The sequence below is a fragment of the Salmo salar genome, chromosome ssa18 (assembly GCF_905237065.1).
Source record: "Salmo salar chromosome ssa18, Ssal_v3.1, whole genome shotgun sequence".
NCBI classification, from domain to species: domain Eukaryota; kingdom Metazoa; phylum Chordata; class Actinopteri; order Salmoniformes; family Salmonidae; genus Salmo; species Salmo salar.
Window position 1 is genome coordinate 72,871,404 of NC_059459.1, and position 21,779 is coordinate 72,893,182.

The window sequence follows — 21,779 nt, forward strand, 5'->3', positions numbered from 1 at the left end:
ACATCTACAAATCTGTGAACCCGAACAATAAACTTTGATTTGCCCATGTCAGCCAATGACAACCATATCAGCATAGATCTATAGGTCAACGAGATGAGAGATTTGGAAGGATGGCCTCGCAAGACTCATCTATGTAATTAAGCAGTATTCATAACCCAAGTGGGACATTGGTATTTACCACATACGACTGGGAAAACCCCACTTGAACGCCCCTCCAACTGGTAATTACCAGTGATGACCCGTTATGCAGGGCAGGTGGCCCCACCTGTTTAGCTAAAATAATAATAAATTATATATATATATATATATATATATATATATATATATATATATATATATACATACATACACACACACACACACACACACACACATATTGTTGAACATATCGGAATCGGCTGATATTAGCTAAAAATGCCAGCATCGGCATCGACCCGCTGTCTAATTTAACGCCGATGTGCAGATAATGGAATTCATTGCCCTTGACAATCAACCGTTCTCTGTCGTGGGTGATGTTGGCTTTCGCAGACTGGTCGAGCACCAAGTGCGCTATTTTACAGATGTTGCCCTACCGGAGTTACACAGTAATAGCGTCACTGCTATTAGCTTCACGACTGACATTTGGACCAGCAATATCAGCCCCATGAGCATGCTGAGTCCGACAGCACAGTGGGTTGTCGAGGATTTCGTACTGAGGAAAGTCATATTGTATGCTCATGAATGTGCTGGTTGTCATACCACTGCTGCCATTTCAATGGCATTTGAGAACATGTTTGAAACATGAACACACTAGCTGACTCCATTCAAACAACTGACTTGAGAAAAAAGCTCATCAACTGCGCCTGCAGCAGATGTGATACCCTCTGTCATGGCATTGAAACGCCTGCTCAACAAAACTGCTGACACAGGCTGTGAACAAGCGATTCGGTGGCATTCTCTACTGTGTCGCCACCATGCTCGATGCTATGTACAAGGACTGCAACTTCGATGCAGACAAGAAACAGGGTTTACGTGAAAATGTTACATACACAGCTGAACAAGATGGAAACGCACACAGTGACAGTGTGCACCGAGGAAGAGAGGCCACGGACAGACAGAGCTGAAACTTCACTGCTTGACATGTATGATGAAATCCTGGATGAGAATGAAACAAATGAACAAATGAACAACGAAACAGCACAGCAAGTAAGTGAAAGAAATAGGTTTTGATTATGTTTTACTGGTAATGGGGACATACGTAAATGCCAACAAAATAACATTTTGGTCAGTGTAATGTGTGTGTGTGTGTGTAACCTTTATTTAACAAGGCAAGTCAGTTAAGAACAAATTCTTATTTACAATGATGGCCTACCCCGGCCAACGCTGGGACAATTGTGCGCCGCCCTATGGGACTCCCAATGACGGCCGGATGTGATACAGCCTGGATTTGAACGAGGGACTGTAGTGACACCTCTTGCACTGAGATGCAGTGCCTTAACACACACACATGGACGCAGTGGTCTAACTATTTAACCAGAATGCTTAAAAGGCCGCTATAATTGTTTATATCGGTTATCGCTATTGGTATTGTTTTTTTTGGCAAGGAAAATATCACATATCGGTATCGGCCAAAAATGTCATATCGGTGCATCACTAATATATATATACAGTAACAGTCAAAAGTTTGGACACACCTACTCATTCCAGATTTTCTTTATTCTTTGTATTTTCTACATTGTAGAATTATAGTGAAGACACCAAAACTACAAAATAACTCATGTTGTAACCAAAAAAAGGGTTAAACAAATCAAAATATATTTTATATTTGAGAATCTTCAAAGTAGCCACCCTTTACCTTGATGACAGCTTTGCACACTCTTGGCATTCTCTCAACCAGCTTCAAGAGGTAGTCACCTGGAATGCATTTCAATTAACAGGTGTGCCTTGTTAAAGGTAAATTTGTGGAATTTCTATCCTTCTTAATGCGTTTGAGCCAATCAGTTGTGTTGTGACAAGGTAGGGGTGGTATACAGAAGATAGCCCTATTTGGTAAAAGACCAAGTCCATATTATGGCAATAACAGCTCAAATAAGCAAAGAAACTACAGTCCATCATTACTTTAAGACAGTCAATTCCGAAAACTTCAAGAACTTTGAAAGTTTCTTCAAGTGCAGTCGCAAAAACCATCAAGCACTATGATGAAACTGGCTCTCATGAGGACCGCCACAGGAAAGGAAGACCCCGAGTTACTGGGTGGCTAGGAACACATTTATTTGAGCTGCTGACACTCCTAGGACATCAGATGACACTCCTAGGACATTATGTTATACAATACATGCATGTTTTGTTCAATCAAGTTCATATTTATATCAAAAACCAGCTTTTTACATTAGCATGTGACGTTCAGAACTAGCATACCCCCCGCAAACTTCCGGTGAATTTACTAAATTACTCACGATAAACGTTCACAAAAAGCATAACAATTATTTTAAGATTTATAGATACAGAACTCCTCTATGCACTCGATATGTCCGATTTTAAAATAGCTTTTCGGTGAAAGCACATTTTGCAATATTCTAAGTAGATAGCCCGGCATCACAGGGATAGCTATTTAGACACGCAGCAAGTTTAGCACTCACCAAAGTCAGATTTACTATAAGAAAAATGTTATTACCTTTGCTGTTCTTCGTTAGAATTCACTCCCAGGACTGCTACTTCAATAACAAATGTTGGTTTGGTCCCAAATAATCCATAGTTATATCCAAACAGCGGAGTTTTATTTGTGCGTTCAAGACACTATCCGAAAGGGTAAAGAAGGGTGACGAGCACGACGCATTTCGTGACAAAAAAATTCTAAATATTCCATTACCGTACTTCGAAGCATGTCAACCGCTGTTTAAAATCAATTTTTATGCCATTTTTCTCGTAAAAAAAGTGATAATATTCCGACCGGGAATCTGCGTTTAGGTAAAAAGACGAAAGAAAATAAAGCATGGGGTCGACTCGTGCCTAAGCCCATTGTCCTCTGATCGGCCACTTGCCAAAAGCGATAATGTGTTTCAGCTTGGGGCTGCCTCGATATCATTCAGCTTTTTCCCGGGCTCTGAGAGCCTATGGGAGCCGTAGGAAGTGTCACGTTACAGCAAAGATCCTCAGTCTTCAAAAAACAGAGACAAGAAGAACAAGATCTTGACAGAGAGGGCACTTCCTGTAAGGAATCTTCTCAGGTTTTTGCCTGCCATATGAGTTCTGTTATACTCACAGACACCATTCAAACAGTTTTAGAAACTTTAGGGTGTTTTCTATCCAGAGCCAATAATTATATGCATATTCTAGTTACTGGGCAGGAGTAGTAACCAGATTAAATCGGGTACGTTTTTTATCCGGCCGTGTCAATACTGCCCCCTACCCCCAACAGGTTAAAGATCAGTGTGGCAGACGTGTTGCTGCCTACTCTTACTACCTGGGGGCAGCCCGTCAGGAAGTCCAGGATCCATTTGCAGAGGGAGGTGTTTAGTCCCAGAGTCCTTAGCTTAGTGATGAGCTTTGTGGGCACTATGGTGTTGAACACATAGGTGTTCCTTTTGTCCAGGTGGGAAAGGGCAGTGTGGAGTGCGATTGAATCATCTGTGGATCTGTTGGGGCGAATTGGAGTTGGTCTATGGTGTCCGGGAGGATGCTGTTGTGAGCCATGACCAGCCTTTCAAAGCACTTCATGGCTACTGACGTGAGTGCTACGGGGCAGTAATCATATAGGCAGCTTACCTTCGCTTCCTTGGGAACAGGGACTATGGTGGTCTGCATGAAACATGTAGGTATTACAGACTCGGTCAAGGAGAGGTTGACAATGTCAGTGAAGACACTTGACAATTGTTCCGCGCATGCTTTGAGTGCGCACCCTGGTAATCCGTCTGGCCCAGCGTCTTTGTGAATGTTGACCTGTTTAAAGGTTTTGTTCACATCGGCTACCGAGAGCATTATCACACAGTCATCCAGAACAGCTGGTGCTCTTGTGCATGCTTTAGTGTTGCTTGCCTCAAAGTGAGCATTAAAGGCATTTAGCTCGTCTGGTAGGCTTGCGTCACTGGGCAGCTCACGTCTGGGTTTCCCTTTGTAGTCCGTAATAGTTTTCAAGCCCTGCCACATCCGACGAGCGTCAGAGCCGGTGTAGTAGGATTCAATCATCATCCTGTATTGACACCTTGCTTGTTTGATGGTTCGTCTGAGGGCATAGCACTATTTCATATAAGTGTCCAGATTAGTCTCCCGTTCCTTGAAAGCGGCAGCTCTAGCCTTTAGCTCGATGTGGATGTTGCCTGTAATCCACGGCTTCTGGTTGGGATATGTACGTACAGTCACAGTGGGGATGTCGTCGTCAATGCACTTAGTGATGAAGCCGATGACTGAGGTGGTGTACTCCTCAATGCCATTGGATGAATCCCGGAACATATTCCAGTCTGTGCTAGCAATACAGTCCTGTAGTGTAGCGTCCGCGTCATCTGACCACTTCCGTATTGAGCGAGTCACAGCTTTACTTCCTGCTTTAGTTTTTGCTTGTAAGCAGGAATCAGGAGGATAGAATTATGGTCAGATTTGCCAAATGGAGGGCCGGGGAGAGCTTTGTATGCATCTCTGTGTGTGGAGTAAAGGTGGTCTAAGATTTTTTCTCCCTCTGGTTGCACATATGACATGCCGGTAAAAATTTGGTAAAACTATTTAAGATTGCGTGCATTAAAGTCCCCGGCCAATAGGAGCGCTGCTTCTGGGTGAGCATTTTCTTCTTCTCTACCAGACGTTGCGTCTCTGTTCTGCCGGTGCATGGAAAATCCCGCCAGCTCTATATTATCTGTATCTTCATTCAGCCACGTCTCGGTGAAACATAAGATATTACAGTTTTTAATGTCCCGTAGGTAAGATATTCTTAATCGTAGGTCGTCAATTATATTTTCCAATGTTTGCACATTAGCAAGAACAACGGATGGTAGTGGGAGTTTACCCGCTCGCCTACGGATTCTCAGAAGGCTGCCTGATCTGCCGGCCCCTTTTCCTGCATCATTTCTTCAAGCAAATGACGGGTATCAGGGCCTTTTCCAGTGAAAGCAGTATATCCTTTTCGTCGGACTCATTAAAGGAAAAAGTTTATTTTAGTCTGCAGTGAGTAATCGCTGTTCTGATGTCCAGAAGTTATTTTAGGTCATAAGAGATGGTAGCAGCAACATTATGTACAAAATAAGTAAAAAAATAAGTTACACAAAAAAGACTAACAAAATAGCACAATTGGTTGGGAGAATGTAAAATGTCAACCATGTTCTTCGGAGCCATCTATAACTCTAAGTGTAATACAAAGTGCATGTTGTGTAGTAAGCTGTTAGTAGCCCATGTGCCTCACCCTAATAATTTGGTCAATTTTTGTTTGCCCCACAAAGATTTACATGCTAACATCGCCACTGGTAATTACAAGTGGGAAAGTCATTCCTGAGCTCCTGGAATCAGGAGGATAGAATTATGGTCATATTTGCCAAATGGAGGGAGGGGGAGAGCTTTGTATGCATCTCTGTGTGTGGAGCAGTGATGCCAACTTCGCAATTTTGTTGCTAGATTTAGGACCTTTTCAGACTACCCTGGCAACTTTTTTTTCAAACAGCACCTAGCAACAAATGTAGCTACTTTAAAAAATGTATTTGGAACTTTTAGCAACTTTTGAAAAGTGACTCAAACGCTAAAATGCACGCATTTTCCCTCTAAATGACACAAAAAACATTTTTTTCTGTCACAACACATGTGCCTGGCTGCAAAAGTGCATTGTGAGTGACATCAACAGCAGGCGCTCAGCTCGTGCACAGGCAGCAGCAGGCCAGCAGCAATTTCAGCAAATTGCAAATCAGTAGCATGGGTTCGACGAGCCAAACCCAATGAATATAGTTGGTCACGAATGTTTGATCTTGAACAGAACTTACAACATCAATCAACCTTGTTTCAATCAAAATTGTACAGCCAGAAGTACAGAAAATAGTGGGAGTCTGTACCTGAACAAATGTCAAATCATATGTTTTGCATAGATGGCTAGTCAATTTGAGTAACGTTATTCTACGTAATGACGCAGTTTTACGTTATCACGCAATGACATCACAACGTCATTTAGCAACTTTTAGCAACAAATCAACCTGCCTCTAGCAACTTACCCTGAAAGTTAGTTGGCAACACTGGTGTGGAGTAAAGGTGGTCTAGGATTGTTTTCCCTCTGGTTGCACATGTGACATGCTGGTAAAAATTTGGTAAAACTGATTTAAGTTTGCCTGCATTAAAGTCCCCTGCATTAATCACAAGTGGGAAAGTCGTTTATCATTCCTGAGCTCCTGTTGGCTTCACGTTCATGAGGAAAAAGGGCATGATTGTGTGCAACATTATTGTGTTAAAGTGCTTTTGAAGTCGGAACAATTCATCAACCAATAAGATTTTAGGTAGCTTGTTAATCTAGCTAACGTTGCTAATAATACAATTAGCTAGCTTGCTTAACATTGACAATATGGTCTAGCTAAATTATCCATATCGATAAGGTTGTAGTTGTCAAAACCGAATTTGTTGTCATCTTTTGGTTGTAAAGGTGTGTGGTGAAACGTCACAACTCGGGCAAAACAATTTTGTTTCCCACATGTAACTCTGAATTGGAGTATCTTTAAATTGAAACTTTTTTTGATGTCACATACTAAGGAAATTACCTCGATAACAGCATTTTCGGCAGTTAAATAAAACAAAACATTATTTATAAAAAGCAATCTAACAGTTTATGAAAATTATAATTTGTTTACATCCATGAAAATGTATTTTTAGTTTATCTTTGACCCAGCTTGTTGATGGCCATTAGCCAATCGCCGTTTCTCAACGAGTTCAAACCACGTGAATGCATCCAATTGTTATTTACACCTTAAATAATAAGGCCTACCACCACTTGGTTATGAACGCAGAATTATAACAGGCACTAACACACTCTCCAAACACAGTATCGTTCACAACAACAGCTATACTAGTTTATTTAATTTACAAAGTTAATTGTAGGCTATATTTAAATAATATTATGAACAAACTCAACAAAATAATTCTCTAACCTCATTCATCCTTTTCCCGAAGTTGCTTCTCTCAGTTTCGATTTCTAGTATTTGAATAACTTGGTTTTGCCTTCTGCAATCACAGAACAATGCAGTCCAAAGTTCACAAGTACCGGTGAACACAAAAAAACGTTGTGAACGAGCGGCAGCAAAGGTAGGTAATATTATACAAGAAAGTTTGTGAATTGAGCGACAGAGTTGGGCTACTGTAGAAAGTACTGTCTGAAATTATGTGGGCTTTAAAACAGACACTATACAGACACAACAACATAAAGGCTGGAGTATCTGCGACATACGTAATCATGTAGGCAGAGTAACACGCACGATTTAAATGGGTTATTATCGGTAATATCACCGACAGTTTCCTTTTAAAACTTTATTAAATATCTTTGGTGCTTTCGAATTATGTGTTGTTGACCTACATAAATATCAGATTCGAAGTGACTGAACACACTTGTACATAACATCAACATGCTGTCGTAAAATCCCTAACTTTGACAGAACATAAATGCGCAGATACACCAGGCTGTACGATAAAAGAAAAAACGAGAATTAACAGTCGTCACTAGTTACCACATCCACAAAGTTACAAACCCTGCCTATTTCTACAATTTATCTCCTTAGATCTTTACTTCGAAAAACCTTACCTTAACTCTAACCGTAACCACACTGCTAACCGTATGCCTAACCATAACGTTAAATTAGGACCAAAAAGCACATTTTTGATTTCATGAATTTTTACGATATCTTCAATATTTACTTTGTAGCTGTGCTGTCTAGCGGAAACCAAAATAAACCGAGCGATCAGGGAAATTCCATTTACGTCACGTGCAACATAAAAACTTCCCTTTCCATAGATCGGTGGTACCGCTGTAAACTAAAATTAACTTCGTCTTGTAATTAATTATTTGCTACAATCTAGTAGTCAGTCAATAATAATGGTTGTCAGCTGAAGTAGCCTAAGGCCATAACAATACATAATTGGTACATAATCATAATTTGCCTAAAATAGGCTATGTAGTGGAATTTCAAACTATTATTCAAAAAAAGAAACGTTATTTTCAAAACACACCGCATTAGGAAATGTTTCTAAAATTGCTCCATATAATAAAAACATGTCATTGTCAATGATTCGAAGAAAAGGCTATTTAGCTTACTAAAACATTTTACAACTGTGACTAATCAGGTTATCTTCACCTTCACTCTATTTCGCAGCCAGGTGAGGCACCCCTGCTCTGTCACTCAATCAGCGCGTCATCCTCTGATTCTGCAAACTCTTGATGGGAAGTGAAAGAAGTTTATGAGAAGTACACCGCCATTAGAAAAGATATCTCGCAGAAAATGAACTGACATATTTTTAACACAACCGGTTTGATCATTTTCGCTGCTATTTCATTGCAAAATAGTGTTTTTAATAACACCCATTGTTATAAAGAGCATGAAAACTACAAAGGTAAGCATGGTTCTGTTTGGTTCTGTGATTTTTTTCTTATTTTTATTGAATGGTAGATTACAATTGAGGAAGTTAAGAGTACGAAGGAAAATACCATTATAGTTGAGAGATTGAGTCTTTACTCTCTCTCTCTTTCAATTAAATACAATTCAAAGGGCTTCATTGGCATGGGAAACATAATGTTTACATTGCCAAAGCAAGTTAAATAGATAATAAACAAAGTGAAATAAACAATCCAAAATTAACAGTAAACATTACACTCACAAAAGTTTAAAAGGAATAAAGACATTTCCAATGTCATATTAGTGTTATAACGATGTGCAAATAGTTAAAGTACAAAAGGGAAAATAAATAAACATAAATATGGGTTGTATTTACAATAGTGTTTGTTCTTCACTGGTTGCCCATTTGTTGTGGCAACAGGTCACAAATCTTGCTGCTGTGATCGAACACTGAGGTATTTCATCCAATAGATATGGGAGTTGATCAAAATTGGATTTGTTTCTTTCTCTCTCGCTCGCTCTCCCTCCTTTGTCTATTTTCTATTTCTGGCTTTAGGGTATTCTTTATGGTTTTCTGTTCTTCTCACTTTGGCACACTAGCTACAGTAAATCAGTTACTTTGTGCAGTATTGTAGCCTACATTCTGTACATTCTATTGTACACCATCACACATGCTGTAACAATCCATTGTTTCACTTGTGGTTTAGTTGCAGTATATCTCCTTGGCCTCCTGGTGAAAGATGGAACTGTCCAGTTGTCCGGCTCCGTTGCTGATTGGTGATGACAGACTGCAGAACTGGTGTGTGATTGGCTCAGGAGGGTTTGGACAGATCCACAAGGCCAGACATGTAGAGTGGGGGTTGGACGTGGCCATCAAGTTGTTGCATTATGATGACGGGTAAGTATTGTCTATTTCACAACTTTGCATAAAAGTACTTTCTTGAGTTGAGTGCATATTCATATTGTAGCGTCCATAGTTAACCCAACACCTATTGATCTCATCAAGGGGTTCGGATCTCTTGGTGTAACGACTGTTATTTGACCTGGGTTCAAGTATTGGCCCAGGCAAATCCCACATTTTCCTCAATAACATGTTGCCTATATCTCTGACAATTATTTTGTCCCTCCACACATACACCTCTACCTACCTACCCATCACACACACACACACACACACACACACACACACACACACACACACACACACACACACACACACACACACACACACACACACACACACACACACACACACACACACACACCTACCTCTACCTACCCATCACACACACACATACACACCAGCTCCAGCTCATCTCTGCTCAGAGAGGCAGACCTAATGCGCCAGGGGGGGAGCTCATATGTCCTCAGGATCCTAGGGGTGTACCAGGGACGGCCCCCAAGCTCCGGCCTCTCCACCCACTTGGGGCTGGTCATGGAGGTAAATAATACCTACTGTGAATAAGTCTGACTTAGTGACTCAGAACATGCATGGGTGGTAATTAGGAGCATATACAATGTGTGGGTATTTATTATTTTATTTATAATATTTCTACAGTTTATGGAGAGGGGGTCCCTGGCGACCCTCCAGGAACGTCTCTCCGGCCCCCCACCCTGGCCCCTGTCCTTCCGCCTGGCCCACCAGGTGGCTCTGGGCATGAACTTTCTCCACCATCTCGATCCGCCCCTACTGCACCTGGATCTCAAGCCCAGTAACGTGCTGCTGGATGACAGCCTCCATGCCAAGGCAAGTCCCAGGCTCCTTGGTTTGATACAGTACCAGTCAAAAGTTTGGACCACCTATACATTAAAGGGTTTTTCTTTATTTTTGACTATTTTCTACATTGTAGAATAGTAGTGAAGACATCAAAACTATGAAATAACACATATGGACTCATGTAGTAACCAAAAAACAAATCTAAATATATTTTATATTTAAGGTTCTTCAAAGTAGCCACCCTTTGCCTTGATGACAGCTTTGCACACTTTTCGCATTCTCTCAACCAGCTTCATTAGGTAGTCACCTGGAATGCTTTTACAACAATCTTGAAGGAGTTTCCACATATGCTGAGCACTTGTTGGCTGCTTTTGCTTTACTCTGCGGTCCAAGTCATCCCAAACCATCTCAATTTGGTTGAGGTCGGGTGATTGTGGGGGCCAGGTCATCTGATGTAGCACTCCATCACTCTCCTTCTTGGTCAAATAGCCCTTCCAAATCAAATCCAATTTTAACCTGTTGAGGACCTGGTGAAAAATAGTTGATTGTTTGAGAAATTGAAATTATTAGATTCTTGCAGTTTTGAATTTCCCGCCATGGTCTCTTGACAATAAATCCCATTTTAAATCCCATTTATTGTCAAGAGACCATGGCGGGAAATTCAAAACTGCAAGAATCGAATAATTTCAATTTCTCAAACAATCAACTATTTTTCACCATTTGAAAGATAAACATCTCCTAAATCCAACCACATTGTCCGATTTCAAAGAGGCTTTACGGCGAAAGCATAAAGTTAGGTTATGTTAGGAGAGTACATTGAAAATAGCTGTGTGTAATGTTTTGTCAATTCAAAGACAGGCGTCACCAAAAGCAGATAACCAGCTAAAATTATGCACTAACCTTTGACAATCTTCATCAGATGACACTCCTAGGACATTATGTTATACAATACATGCATTTTTTGTTCCATCAAGTTCATATTTATATCCAAAAACAGCATTTTACAGTAGCGGTGAAATTCAGAATTTTTTTTCCCTCAAATGCTTGCGGTGAATCAGCGTTACAATTTACAAAATTACTATTTGAAAACATTGGTAAATTATAATATTGTCATTCAAAGAATTATAGATTAACATCTCGTAAATGCTACCGCATTGCCAGATTTCAAAATAACTTTACTGGGAAATCACACTTTGCAATAAACGGGGTGCTATGCTAAGAACAATAGGCTAGGATATACAGGTTAGCACCATCTAATATCAATAATACTATTGTAAATAAAACCTTACCTTTGATTATCTTCATCAGAAGGCACTTCCAGGGATCCCAGGTCCACAACAAATGTGGTTTCTTTCGACAAAGTTCATAATTTATGTCCAAATAACTCCAAGTTGTTCCATGTTGTTAGGCTTCTCAAAATGTAGGGGGGGGGGAGTCACGACGAAAAGTAAAAAAAAAAATCTATTTACGTTCGTTCAAACATGTCAAACGTTAAGAATACATTCTTATTTACAATGACTGCCTACCAAAAGGCAAAAGGCCTCCTGCAGGGATGGGGGCTGGGATTAAAAATAAATAAAAATATAGGACAAAACACACATCACGATAAGCGAGACAACACAACACTACATAAAGAGAGACCTAAGACAACAACATAGCATGGCAGCATCACATGACAACTCAGCATGGTAGCAACATGACAATAACATGGTAGCAACACAACATGGCAGCAGCACAAAACAGGGTACAAACACTATTGGGCACAGACAACAGCACAAAGGGCAAGAAGGTAGAGACAACAATACGTCATGCAAAGCAGTCACAACTGTCAGTAAGAGTGTCCATGATTGAGTCTTTGAATGAAGAGATTGAGATTAAACTGTCCAGTTTGAATGTTTGTTGCAGCTCATTCCAGTTGCTAGCTGCAGCAAACTGAAAAGACGAGCGACCCAGGGATGTGTGTGTTTTGGGGACCTTTAACAGAATGTGACTGGCAGAACAGGTGTTGTATGTGGAGGACGAGGGCTGCAATAGATATCTCAGATAGGGGGGAGTGAGGCCTAAGAGGGTTTTATAAATAAGCATCAACCAGTGGGGTCTTGCGACGGGTATACAGAGATGACCAGTGGTAGTATAGAGTGCAGTGGTGTGTCCTATATGGAGCATTGGAGGCAAATCTGATGGCCGAATGGTAAAGAACATCTAGCCGCTCAAGAGCACCCTTACCTGCCGATCTATAAATTACGTCCCCGTAATCTAGCATGGGTAAGATAGTCATCTGAATCAGGGTTAGTTTGGGAGCTGGGGTGAAAGAGGAGCAATTACGATAGAGGGAACCAAGTCGAGATTTAACTTTAGCCTGCGGCTTTGATATGTGCTGAGAGAAGGACAGCGCACCGTCTAGCCATACTCCCAAGTACTTGCATGAGGTGACTACCTCAAGCTCTAAACCCTCAGAGGTAGTAATCACACCTGTGGGAAGAGGAGCATTCTTCTTACCAAACCACATGAACTTTGTTTTGGAGGTGTTCAGAACAAGGTTAAGGGCAGAGAAAGCTTGTTGGACACAGCTTTGTTGTAGAGCATTTAACACAAAATCCAGGGGCCAGCTGAGTATAAGACTGTATTATCTGCATAAATGGATGAGAGATCTTCCTCAAATCAAATCAAATTAAATGTATTTGTCACATACACATGGTTAGCAGGTGTTAATGCAAGTGTAGCGAAATGCTTGTGCTTCTAGTTCCGACCATGCAGTAATATCTAACAAGTAATCTACCAATTCCACAACAACTACCTTGTACACACAAGTGTAAAGGAATGAATACGAATATGTACATAAAAATATATAAATGAGCGATGGCCGAACAGCGTAGGCAAGATGTAATAGATGGTATGGAGTACAGTATATACATATGAGATGAGTATCGTAGGGTATGAAAACATATAAAGTGGCATTTTTTAAGGTGGCTAGTGATACATTACATCAGGATGGCATAGAGTACAGTATATACATATGAGATGAGTAATGTAGGTTATGAAAACATTATATAAAGTGGCATTGTTTAAAGTGGTTAGTGATACATCTATTACATCAAGATGGCAAGATGCAGTAGATGGTATAGCGTACAGTATATACATATACTGTAAACATTTTCTAATATAAATAATATAAAGTGGCAAGTGATAAATTGATTACATCAATTTTCCCATTATTAAAGTGGCTAGAGATGAGTCAGTATGTTGGCAGCAGCCACTCAATGTTAGTGATGGCTGTTTAACAGTCTGATGGCCTTGAGATAGAAGCTGTTTTTCAGTCTCTCGGTTCCAGCTTTGATGCACCTGTACTGACCTCGCCTTCTGTCCTTGCTGTCCTTGATGATCTTTTTGGCCTTCCTGTGACATCGGATTGTGTAGGTGTCCAGGAGGGCAGGTAGTTTGCACCCGGGGATGCGTTGAGGAATGTTATTGATTTAAATATTGTATAAGAGAGATTTGAACAATGGAGCTAGCAAGCTTGTAGTCCTAAAAATGGAAATGTGTAACAGAGATGACCAGTTTACAGAGTAGTATATTTATTTACATTAGTGTGTAACAGTTGTTTATTTCTGGTATGTGGCTTTGCTATTCGTAGTGTAGTATTGTTAAACTTGTGAAGCAATGGAACAGTGAATTCAGGGTTTATGAACTTGTTGTGCCAGTGGTGGAGAAGTAAGAGTGGCGCAGACCCTCTACTACTTCATATTGCTAGAGATCCATGTTACAGGATCATTCTAATGGTCTTTATATTTTACATATACACGTGAAAGTGTTATTGGTTGTGATTTCATGATTTTCATCGTGATAATTTAGGGGTTTTCCACTTTTTTTAAACTTCTTACATCTAGACGTTCCGCTAGCGGAACACCACTCCAATATCCAATGATAGGGCGTGGCGCGAAATACAAACTCCTGGAAAATCCGAAAACTTAAATTTTTCAAACATATGACTATTTTACACCATTTTAAAGACAACACTCTCCTTTATCTAACCACACTGTCCGATTTCAAAAATGCTTTACAACGAAAGCAAAACATTAGATTATGTCAGGAGAGTACCCAGCCAGAAATAATCAGACACACATTTTTCAAGCTAGCATATAATGTCACAAAAACCAAAACCACAGCTAAATGCAGCACTAACCTTTGATGATCTTCATCAGATGACACTCCTAGGACATTATGTTATACAATACATGCATGGAAAGTTCAATCAAGTTCATATTTATATCAAAAAACAGCTTTTTACATTAGCATGTGACATTCAGAACTAGCATTCCCACCGAACACTTCCGGTGAATTTACTAAATTACTCACGATAAACGTTCACAAAAAACAAAACAATTATTTTAAGAATTATAGATACAGAACTCCTTTATGCAATCGCGGTGTCCGATTTTAAAATAGCTTTTCGGTGAAAGCACATTTTGCAATATTCTGAGTAGATAGCCTGGCCATCACAGGCTAGCTATTTTGACACCCACCAAGTTTGGTACTCACCAAACTCAGATTTACTATAAGAAAAATTGGATTACCTTTGCTGTTCTTCATCAGAATGCACTCCCAGGACTGCTACTTCAATAACAAATGTTGGTTTGGTTCCAAATAATCCATAGTTATATCCAAATAGCGGCGTTTTGTTAGTGCGTTCAAGACACTATCCGAAGGGTAACGAAGGGTGACGCGCCGGCGCGTATCGTGACAAAAAAATTCAAAATATTCCATTACCGTACTTCGAAGCATGTCAAACTCTGTTTAAAATCAATTTTTATGCGATTTTTCTCGTAAAATAGCGATAATATTCCGACCGGGAGACGTCGTTTTCGTTCAAAGACTGAAAATGTAAAATGGCCTCTTCACGTGCATGCGTGCGCCCGTTTCATTGTTCTCAGATCGACCACTATCCAAATGCGCTACTGTTTTTCAGCCAGAGACTGCAGAGTCATCATTCAACGTTCTGGCGCCTTCTGAGAGCCTATGGGAGCCTTACAAAGTGTCACGTTACAGCAGAGATCCTCTGTTTTCAATAAAGAGGCTAAAGAAGGCCAAGAAATGGTCAGAGAGGGCACTTCCTGTTTGGAATCTTCTCAAGTTTTGGCCTGCCATATGAGTTCTGTTATACTCACAGACACCATTCAAACAATTTTAGAAACTTTAGGGTGTTTTCTATCCAAATCAAGCAATTATATGCATATTCTAGTTTCTGGGCAGGAGTAATAAACAGATTAAATCGGGTACGTTTTTTATCCGGCCGTGAAAATACTGCCCCCTATCCATAACAGGTTAAATAATTATGATTAGATCCACCATTGAGCACAAAAACAACACTTGTTAAAGAATATTTCACATAGAAATAACATCTGTCAGACAAACCATGCCTGACAACATGATCCAAAATACATATTTTACATGTCAGATTAAATACCACTGTGTGTGTCAACAACATACGTGTGTGTGTGTGTGTGTGTGAGTGAGAGAGAAAAGTATATTGCATGTGCTTTCCAATAGGTTATACCGGCACATCTCCTCGTGAGACAGGTTAGTTTTACCCTACTGATGATGAAAACTATAAATTCCACTAGATTTCCAACTAAGGAAGTCTCTAGCCTTACAGCATTGTGTCAGGTTCACTGTTGCCCTCCTTACACACTTGAACATAAAACAAGTATTGATTACATTCTTGGCAAATGCTTTCTGGAGAGCCTTCCGGTTATGGGCGGAGCAGCTGCCGTACCAGGCGGTGATACAACCCGACAGGATGCTCTCGATTGTGCATCTGTAAAAGTTTGTGAGTATTTTTGGTGACAAGCTGAATTTCTTCAGCCTCCTGAGGTTGAAGAGGTGCTGCTGCGCCTTCTTCACCACGCTGTCTGTGTGGGTGGACCATTTCAGTTTGTCCGTGATGTGTATGCCGAGGAACTTAAAACTCTCCACCCTCTCCACTACTGTCCCGTCAATGTAGATAGGGGGCTGCTCCCTCTGCTGTTTCCTGAAGTCCACGATCATCTCTTTTTGTTTTGTTGACATTGAGTGCGAGGTTATTTTCCTGACACCACACTCCGAGGGCCCTCACCTCCTCCCTGTAGGCCGTCTCGTCGTTGTTGGTAATCAAGCCTACCACTGTAGTGTCGTCTGCAAACTTGATGATTGAGTTGGATGCGTGCATGGCCACGCAATCGTGGGTGAACAGGGAGTACAGGAGAGGGCTGAGAACGCACCCTTGTGGGGACCCAGTGTTGAGGATCAGCGGGGTGGAGATGATGTTACCTACCCTCACCACCTGGGGATGGCCCGTCAGGAAGTCCAGGACCCAGTTGCACAGGGCGGGGTCGAGACCCAGGGTCTCGAGCTTAATGACGAGTTTGGAGGGTACTATGGTGTTAAATGCTGAGCTTTAATCGATGAACAGCATTCTTACATAGGTATTCCTCTTGTCCAGATGGGTTAGGGCAGTGTGCAGTGTGATGGCGATTGCGTCGTCTGTGGACCTATTGGGTCGGTAAGCAAATTGGAGTGGGTCTAGGTAGGGTGGAGGGATATGGTCCTTGACTAGTCTCTCAAAGCACTTCATGATGACGGAAGTGAGTGCTACAGGGCGGTTTTCATTTAGCTCAGTTACCTTAGCTTTCTTGGGAACAGGAACAATGGTGGCCCTCTTGAAGCATGTGGGGACAACAGACTGGGATAAGGATGGATTGAATATGTCTGTAAACACACCAGCCAGCTGGTCTGCGCATGCTAGGACCAGCCAGGGATGCCGTCTGGGCCTGCAGCCTTGCGAGGGTTAACACGTTTAAATGTTTTACTCACGTTGGCTGCAGTGAAGGAGAGTCTGCAGGTTTTGGTAGCGGGCCGTGTTAGTGGCACTGTATTATCCTCAAAACGAGCAAAAAAGTTGTTTAGTCTGTCTGGGAGCAAGGCATCGTGGTCCGCGACGGGGCTGATTTTTCTTTTGTAGTCCGCGATTGACTGTAGACCCTGCCACATACCTCTCGTGTCTGAGCCGTTGAATTGCGACTCCACTTTGTCTCTGTACTGACGCTTAGCTTGTTTGATTGCCTTGCGGAGGGAATAGCTACACTGTTTGTATTCGGTCATGTTTCCGGTCACTTTGCCCTGATTAAAAGCAGTGGTTCGCACGTTCAGTTTTGCGCGAATGCTGCCATCAATCCACGGTTTCTGGTTGGGGAATGTTTTAATAGACGCTGTTGGTACGACATCACCGATGCACTTGTTAATGAACTCACACACCGAGTCAGCGTATTTGTCAATGTTGTTGTTCGCAGCAATGCGGAACATATCCCAGTCCACGTGATCGAAGCAATCTTGAAGCACGGAATCCGATTGGTCCTACTGCCTGAGCTATGTTGTTGATGTAAATTGAGAAGAGCGTGGGGCCTAGGATTGAGCCTAGGCAGTGGCTGAGACAGCATATTGTCTGACTTTATACACTGCACTCAGAGACACCAATACTCCTTAACCAGCCCACAAGAATGGAATGGTCTACCGTATCAAAAGCTTTGGCCAAGTCAATAAAAATAGCAGCACAATATTGCTTAGAATCAAGGGCAATGGTGACATCATTGAGGACCTTTAAGGTTGCAGTGACACATCCATAATCTAAGCGGAAACCAGATTGCATACCCGAGAGAATACTATAGACATCAAGAGAGCTAGCCAGTTCATTTTTGACAAGTTTTTCCAACACTTTTGATAAACAGGGCAAAATAGAAATAGGCCTATAACAGTTAGGATCAGCTTGATCTCCCCCTTTAAATAAAGGACAAACTGTGGCTGCCTTCCAAGCAATGGGAACCTCCCCAGAGAGGAGAGACAGGTTAAAAAGGTCAGAGAGAGGCTTGGCGGTTATAGGGGCAGCAACCTTAAAGAAGAAAGAGTCTAAACCATCTGATCCAGATGTTTTTTTGGGGGTCAAGTTTAAGGAGCTTCTTTAGCACCTCGGACTCAGTGACCACCTGCAGGGTGAAACTTTGTAGCGGTAAAGGGGAAAAAGAGGGAGGAGCATCGGGGCTTTTAAAAAAAAAAAATTATTTCACCTTTATTTAACCAGGTCGGCCAGTTGACACCAAGTTCTCATTTACAACTGTGACCTGGCCAAAATAAAGCAAAGCAGTGCGACAAAAACAACAACACAGAGTTACACATAAACAAACGTACAGTCAATAACACAATATAAAAATCTATATACAGTGTGTGCAAATGTAGAAGAGTAGGGAGGTAAGGCAATAAATAAGCCATAGAGGCAAAATAATTACAATTTAGCATTAACACTCGAGTGATAGATGTGCAGATGATGATGTGCAAGTAGAGATACTGGGGTGCAAAAGAGCAAGAAGATAAATAACAATATGGGGATGAGCTAGTTGGGTGTGCTATTTACAGATTGTCTGTGTACAGGTACAGTGATCGGTAAGCTGCTCTGACAGCTGATGTTTAAAGTTGGAGAGGGAGATATAGGTCTCCAGCTTCAGTGATTTTTGCATTTCGTTCCAGTCATTGGCAGCAGAGAACTGGAAGGAATGTTGGCCAAAGGAAGTACCTAGCAAAGACTTATAGATGACCTGGAGCCAGTGGGTTTTTGCGACGAATATGTAGCGAGGGCTAGCCAACAAGGGCATACAGGTTGCAGTGCTGGGTAGTATATGGGGCTTTGGTGACAAAATGGATGGTACTGTGATAGACTACAGCCAGTTTGCTGAGTAGAGTGTTGGAGGCTATTTTGTAAATGACATAGCCGAAGTCAAGGATCGGTAGGATAGTCAGTTTTACGAGGGTATGTTTGGCAGCATGAGTGAAGGAGGCTTTGTTGCGAAATAGGAATCCGATTCTAGATTTAATTTTGGATTGGAGATACTTAATGTGAGTCTGGAAGGAGAGTTTACAGTTTAACCAGACACCTAGGTATTTGTAGTTGTCCACATATTCTAAGTCAGAACTGTCCAGAGTAGTGATGCTAGTCGGGTGGGCAGGTGCGGGCAGCAATCGGTTGAAGAGCATGCATTTAGTTTTACTAGCATTTAAAAGCCGTTGGAGGCCACGGAAGGAGTGTTGCATGGCATTGAGGCTAGTTGCATTGGAAGGGGTGGTTGATGAGGAAATGTTGAACAGGCAATCAGGCATTGCTGTGTCAAATAGGAATCCTAACTTAATGAAGTCGTGATTAAAAAGCTCAGCCGTGTGCTTCTTGTCAGTAACAACCACATCATCAACATTAAGGGACATGGGCAGCTGTGAGGAGGAGGGTTTATTCTCCAGGTATTTAACCTTTTTCCAGAACTTCTTGGGGTTAGACCCACAGAGAGAAAACTGCTCCTTAACCTCTATGGGCTAGGTGGGACGCTTGCGTCCCACCTACTCAACAGCCACTTTTTTCCTGTGGCGCGATTTTCAAAACCTTAAAAATCCTATTACTTCAATTTCTCAAACATATGACTATTTTACAGCTATTTAAAGACAATACTCTCGTTAATCTAACCACACTGTCCGATTTCAAAAAGGCTTTACAACGAAAGCAAAACATTAGATTATGTCAGCAGAGTACCAAGCCAGAAATAATCAGACACCCATTTTTCAAGCCAGCATATAATGTCACCAAAACCCAGAAGACAGCTAAATGCAGCACTCACCTTTGATGATCTTCATCAGATGACAACCCTAGGACATTATGTTATACAATACATGCATGTTTTGTTCAATCAAGTTCATATTTATATCAAAAACCATCTTTTACATTAGCATGTGACGTTCAGAACTAGCATACCCCCGCAAACTTCCGGGGAATTCGCTAACATTTTACTAAATTACTCACGATAAACGTTCACAAAAAGCATAACAATTATTTTAAGAATTATAGATACAGACCTCCTCTATGCACTCGATATGTCCGATTTTAAAATAGCTTTTTGGTGAAAGCACATTTTGCAATATTCTAAGTACATAGCCCAGGCATCACGGGCTCGCTATTTAGACACCCGGCAAGTTTAGCACTCACCATAATCATATTTACTATTATAAAAGTTTGATTACCTTTTGTTGTCTTCGTCAGAATGCACTCCCAGGACTGCTACTTCAATAACAAATGTTGGTTTGGTCCAAAATAATCCATCGTTATATCCGAATAGCGGCGTTTTGTTCGTGCGTTCCAGACACTATCCGAAATGGTAAAGAAGTGTTGCGCGCATGGCGCAATTCGTGACAATAAAATTCTAAATATTCCATTACCTTACTTCGAAGCATGTCAACCACTGTTTAAAATCAATTTTTACGCCATTTTTCTCGTAGAAAAGCGATAATATTCCGACAGGGAATCTCCTTTTCGGCAAACAGAGGAAAAAATCACAAAGGCGGGGGCGGTCGGGTCACGCGCATAAGCCCAGAGTCCCTTGATCGGCCACTTGAGAAAGGCGATAATGTGTTTCAGCCTGGGGCTGGAATGACGACATTCTGTTTTTTCCCGGGCTCTGAGAGCCTATGGAAGACGTGGGAAGTGTCACGTTAGAGCAGAGATCCTTAGTAAAAGATAGAGATGGAAAAGAAGTTCAAGAAATGGTCAGACAGGCCACTTCCTGTAAAGGAATCTCTCAGGTTTTGACCTGCCATTTGAGTTCTGTTATACTCACAGACACCATTCAAACAGTTTTAGAAACTTTAGGGTGTTTTCTATCCATATGTAATAAGTATATGCATATTCTAGTTACTGGGTAGGAGTGGTAACCAGATTAAATCGGGTATGTTTTTTATCCAGCCGTGTCAATACTGCCCCCTAGCCCTAACAGGCTAAAGTAACTAACTTTGGCCTTCCAGATAGCCTGAGTGCACTTATTTCCCATTTGCCTGAACAAGAGCCAGTCAGCCTGAGTATGCATGTGCCGAGCCTTTCGCCAAATGCAATTCTTAACTTTTTATTTATGTATTTTAAATTTTTGTATAATTTTTCATTTTTATTTAATTTAAATGTTTTACTTTTTACCCCTTTTTCTCCAAAATGTTGTGGTATCCAATTGGTAGCTACAGTCTTGTCTCATCGCTGCAACTCCCGTACGGACTCGGGAGAGGCGAAGGTCGAGAGCCATGCTTCCTCCGAAACACGACCCAGCCAAACCGCTGTGCTTCTTGACGCAATGCCAGTTTAACCCAGAAGCCAGCCATACCAATGTGTCGGAGGAAACACCATACACCTGGCGACCGTGTCAGCGTGTATGCGCCCGCCACAGGAGTCCAAATGCAATTCTTGAGTTGGTGTAACTCAGCAAGATCACGATCGAACCAGGGGCTGAACCTGTATTTAATTCAAATTTTCATTATGGGGTTGTGTTTGTTAATAATATCACTGAAAATATCAAAAAAGAAGGTCCAAGCGTCTTCGACAGAGGGGATCAAGCTGATTCCAATTTACAGAGGCCAGGTCATGAAGGAAGTTTTTTAGCAAGCGTCTGACAAATCAGGACAAGCCGTTTCACTGA

General features: G+C 41.3%; 2 protein-coding genes across 5 annotated transcripts in view; one reads left to right on the forward strand and one right to left on the reverse strand.

The window, feature by feature from the left end:
- khnyn (KH and NYN domain containing) overlaps nt 1-7,335 on the reverse strand; it is a 22,413-nt gene extending 15,078 nt beyond the window's left edge. Inside the window, exon 1 of one of the 2 annotated variants that reach the window (XM_014156402.2) lies at nt 7,086-7,335. The gene's annotated coding sequence lies outside the window, so the exon portion shown is untranslated. Of the gene's footprint in view, nt 1-1,028; nt 1,145-7,085 lie in introns of those variants that run through there. The other variant, XM_014156404.2, reaches the window with a different exon arrangement.
- Nucleotides 6,967-21,779, forward strand: part of ripk3 (receptor-interacting serine-threonine kinase 3) — a 25,406-nt gene continuing 10,593 nt past the window's right edge. Inside the window, exons 1-5 of one of the 3 annotated variants that reach the window (XM_014156393.2) lie at nt 6,980-7,239; nt 8,301-8,538; nt 9,248-9,438; nt 9,846-9,981; nt 10,099-10,287. In XM_014156393.2, the coding sequence (XP_014011868.1) occupies nt 9,281-9,438; nt 9,846-9,981; nt 10,099-10,287 (483 nt within the window). In that variant the 5' untranslated portion in view covers nt 6,980-7,239; nt 8,301-8,538; nt 9,248-9,280. Of the gene's footprint in view, nt 7,240-8,300; nt 8,539-9,247; nt 9,439-9,845; nt 9,982-10,098; nt 10,288-21,779 lie in introns of those variants that run through there. The other 2 variants (XM_014156394.2, NM_001140473.1) reach the window with 2 other exon arrangements.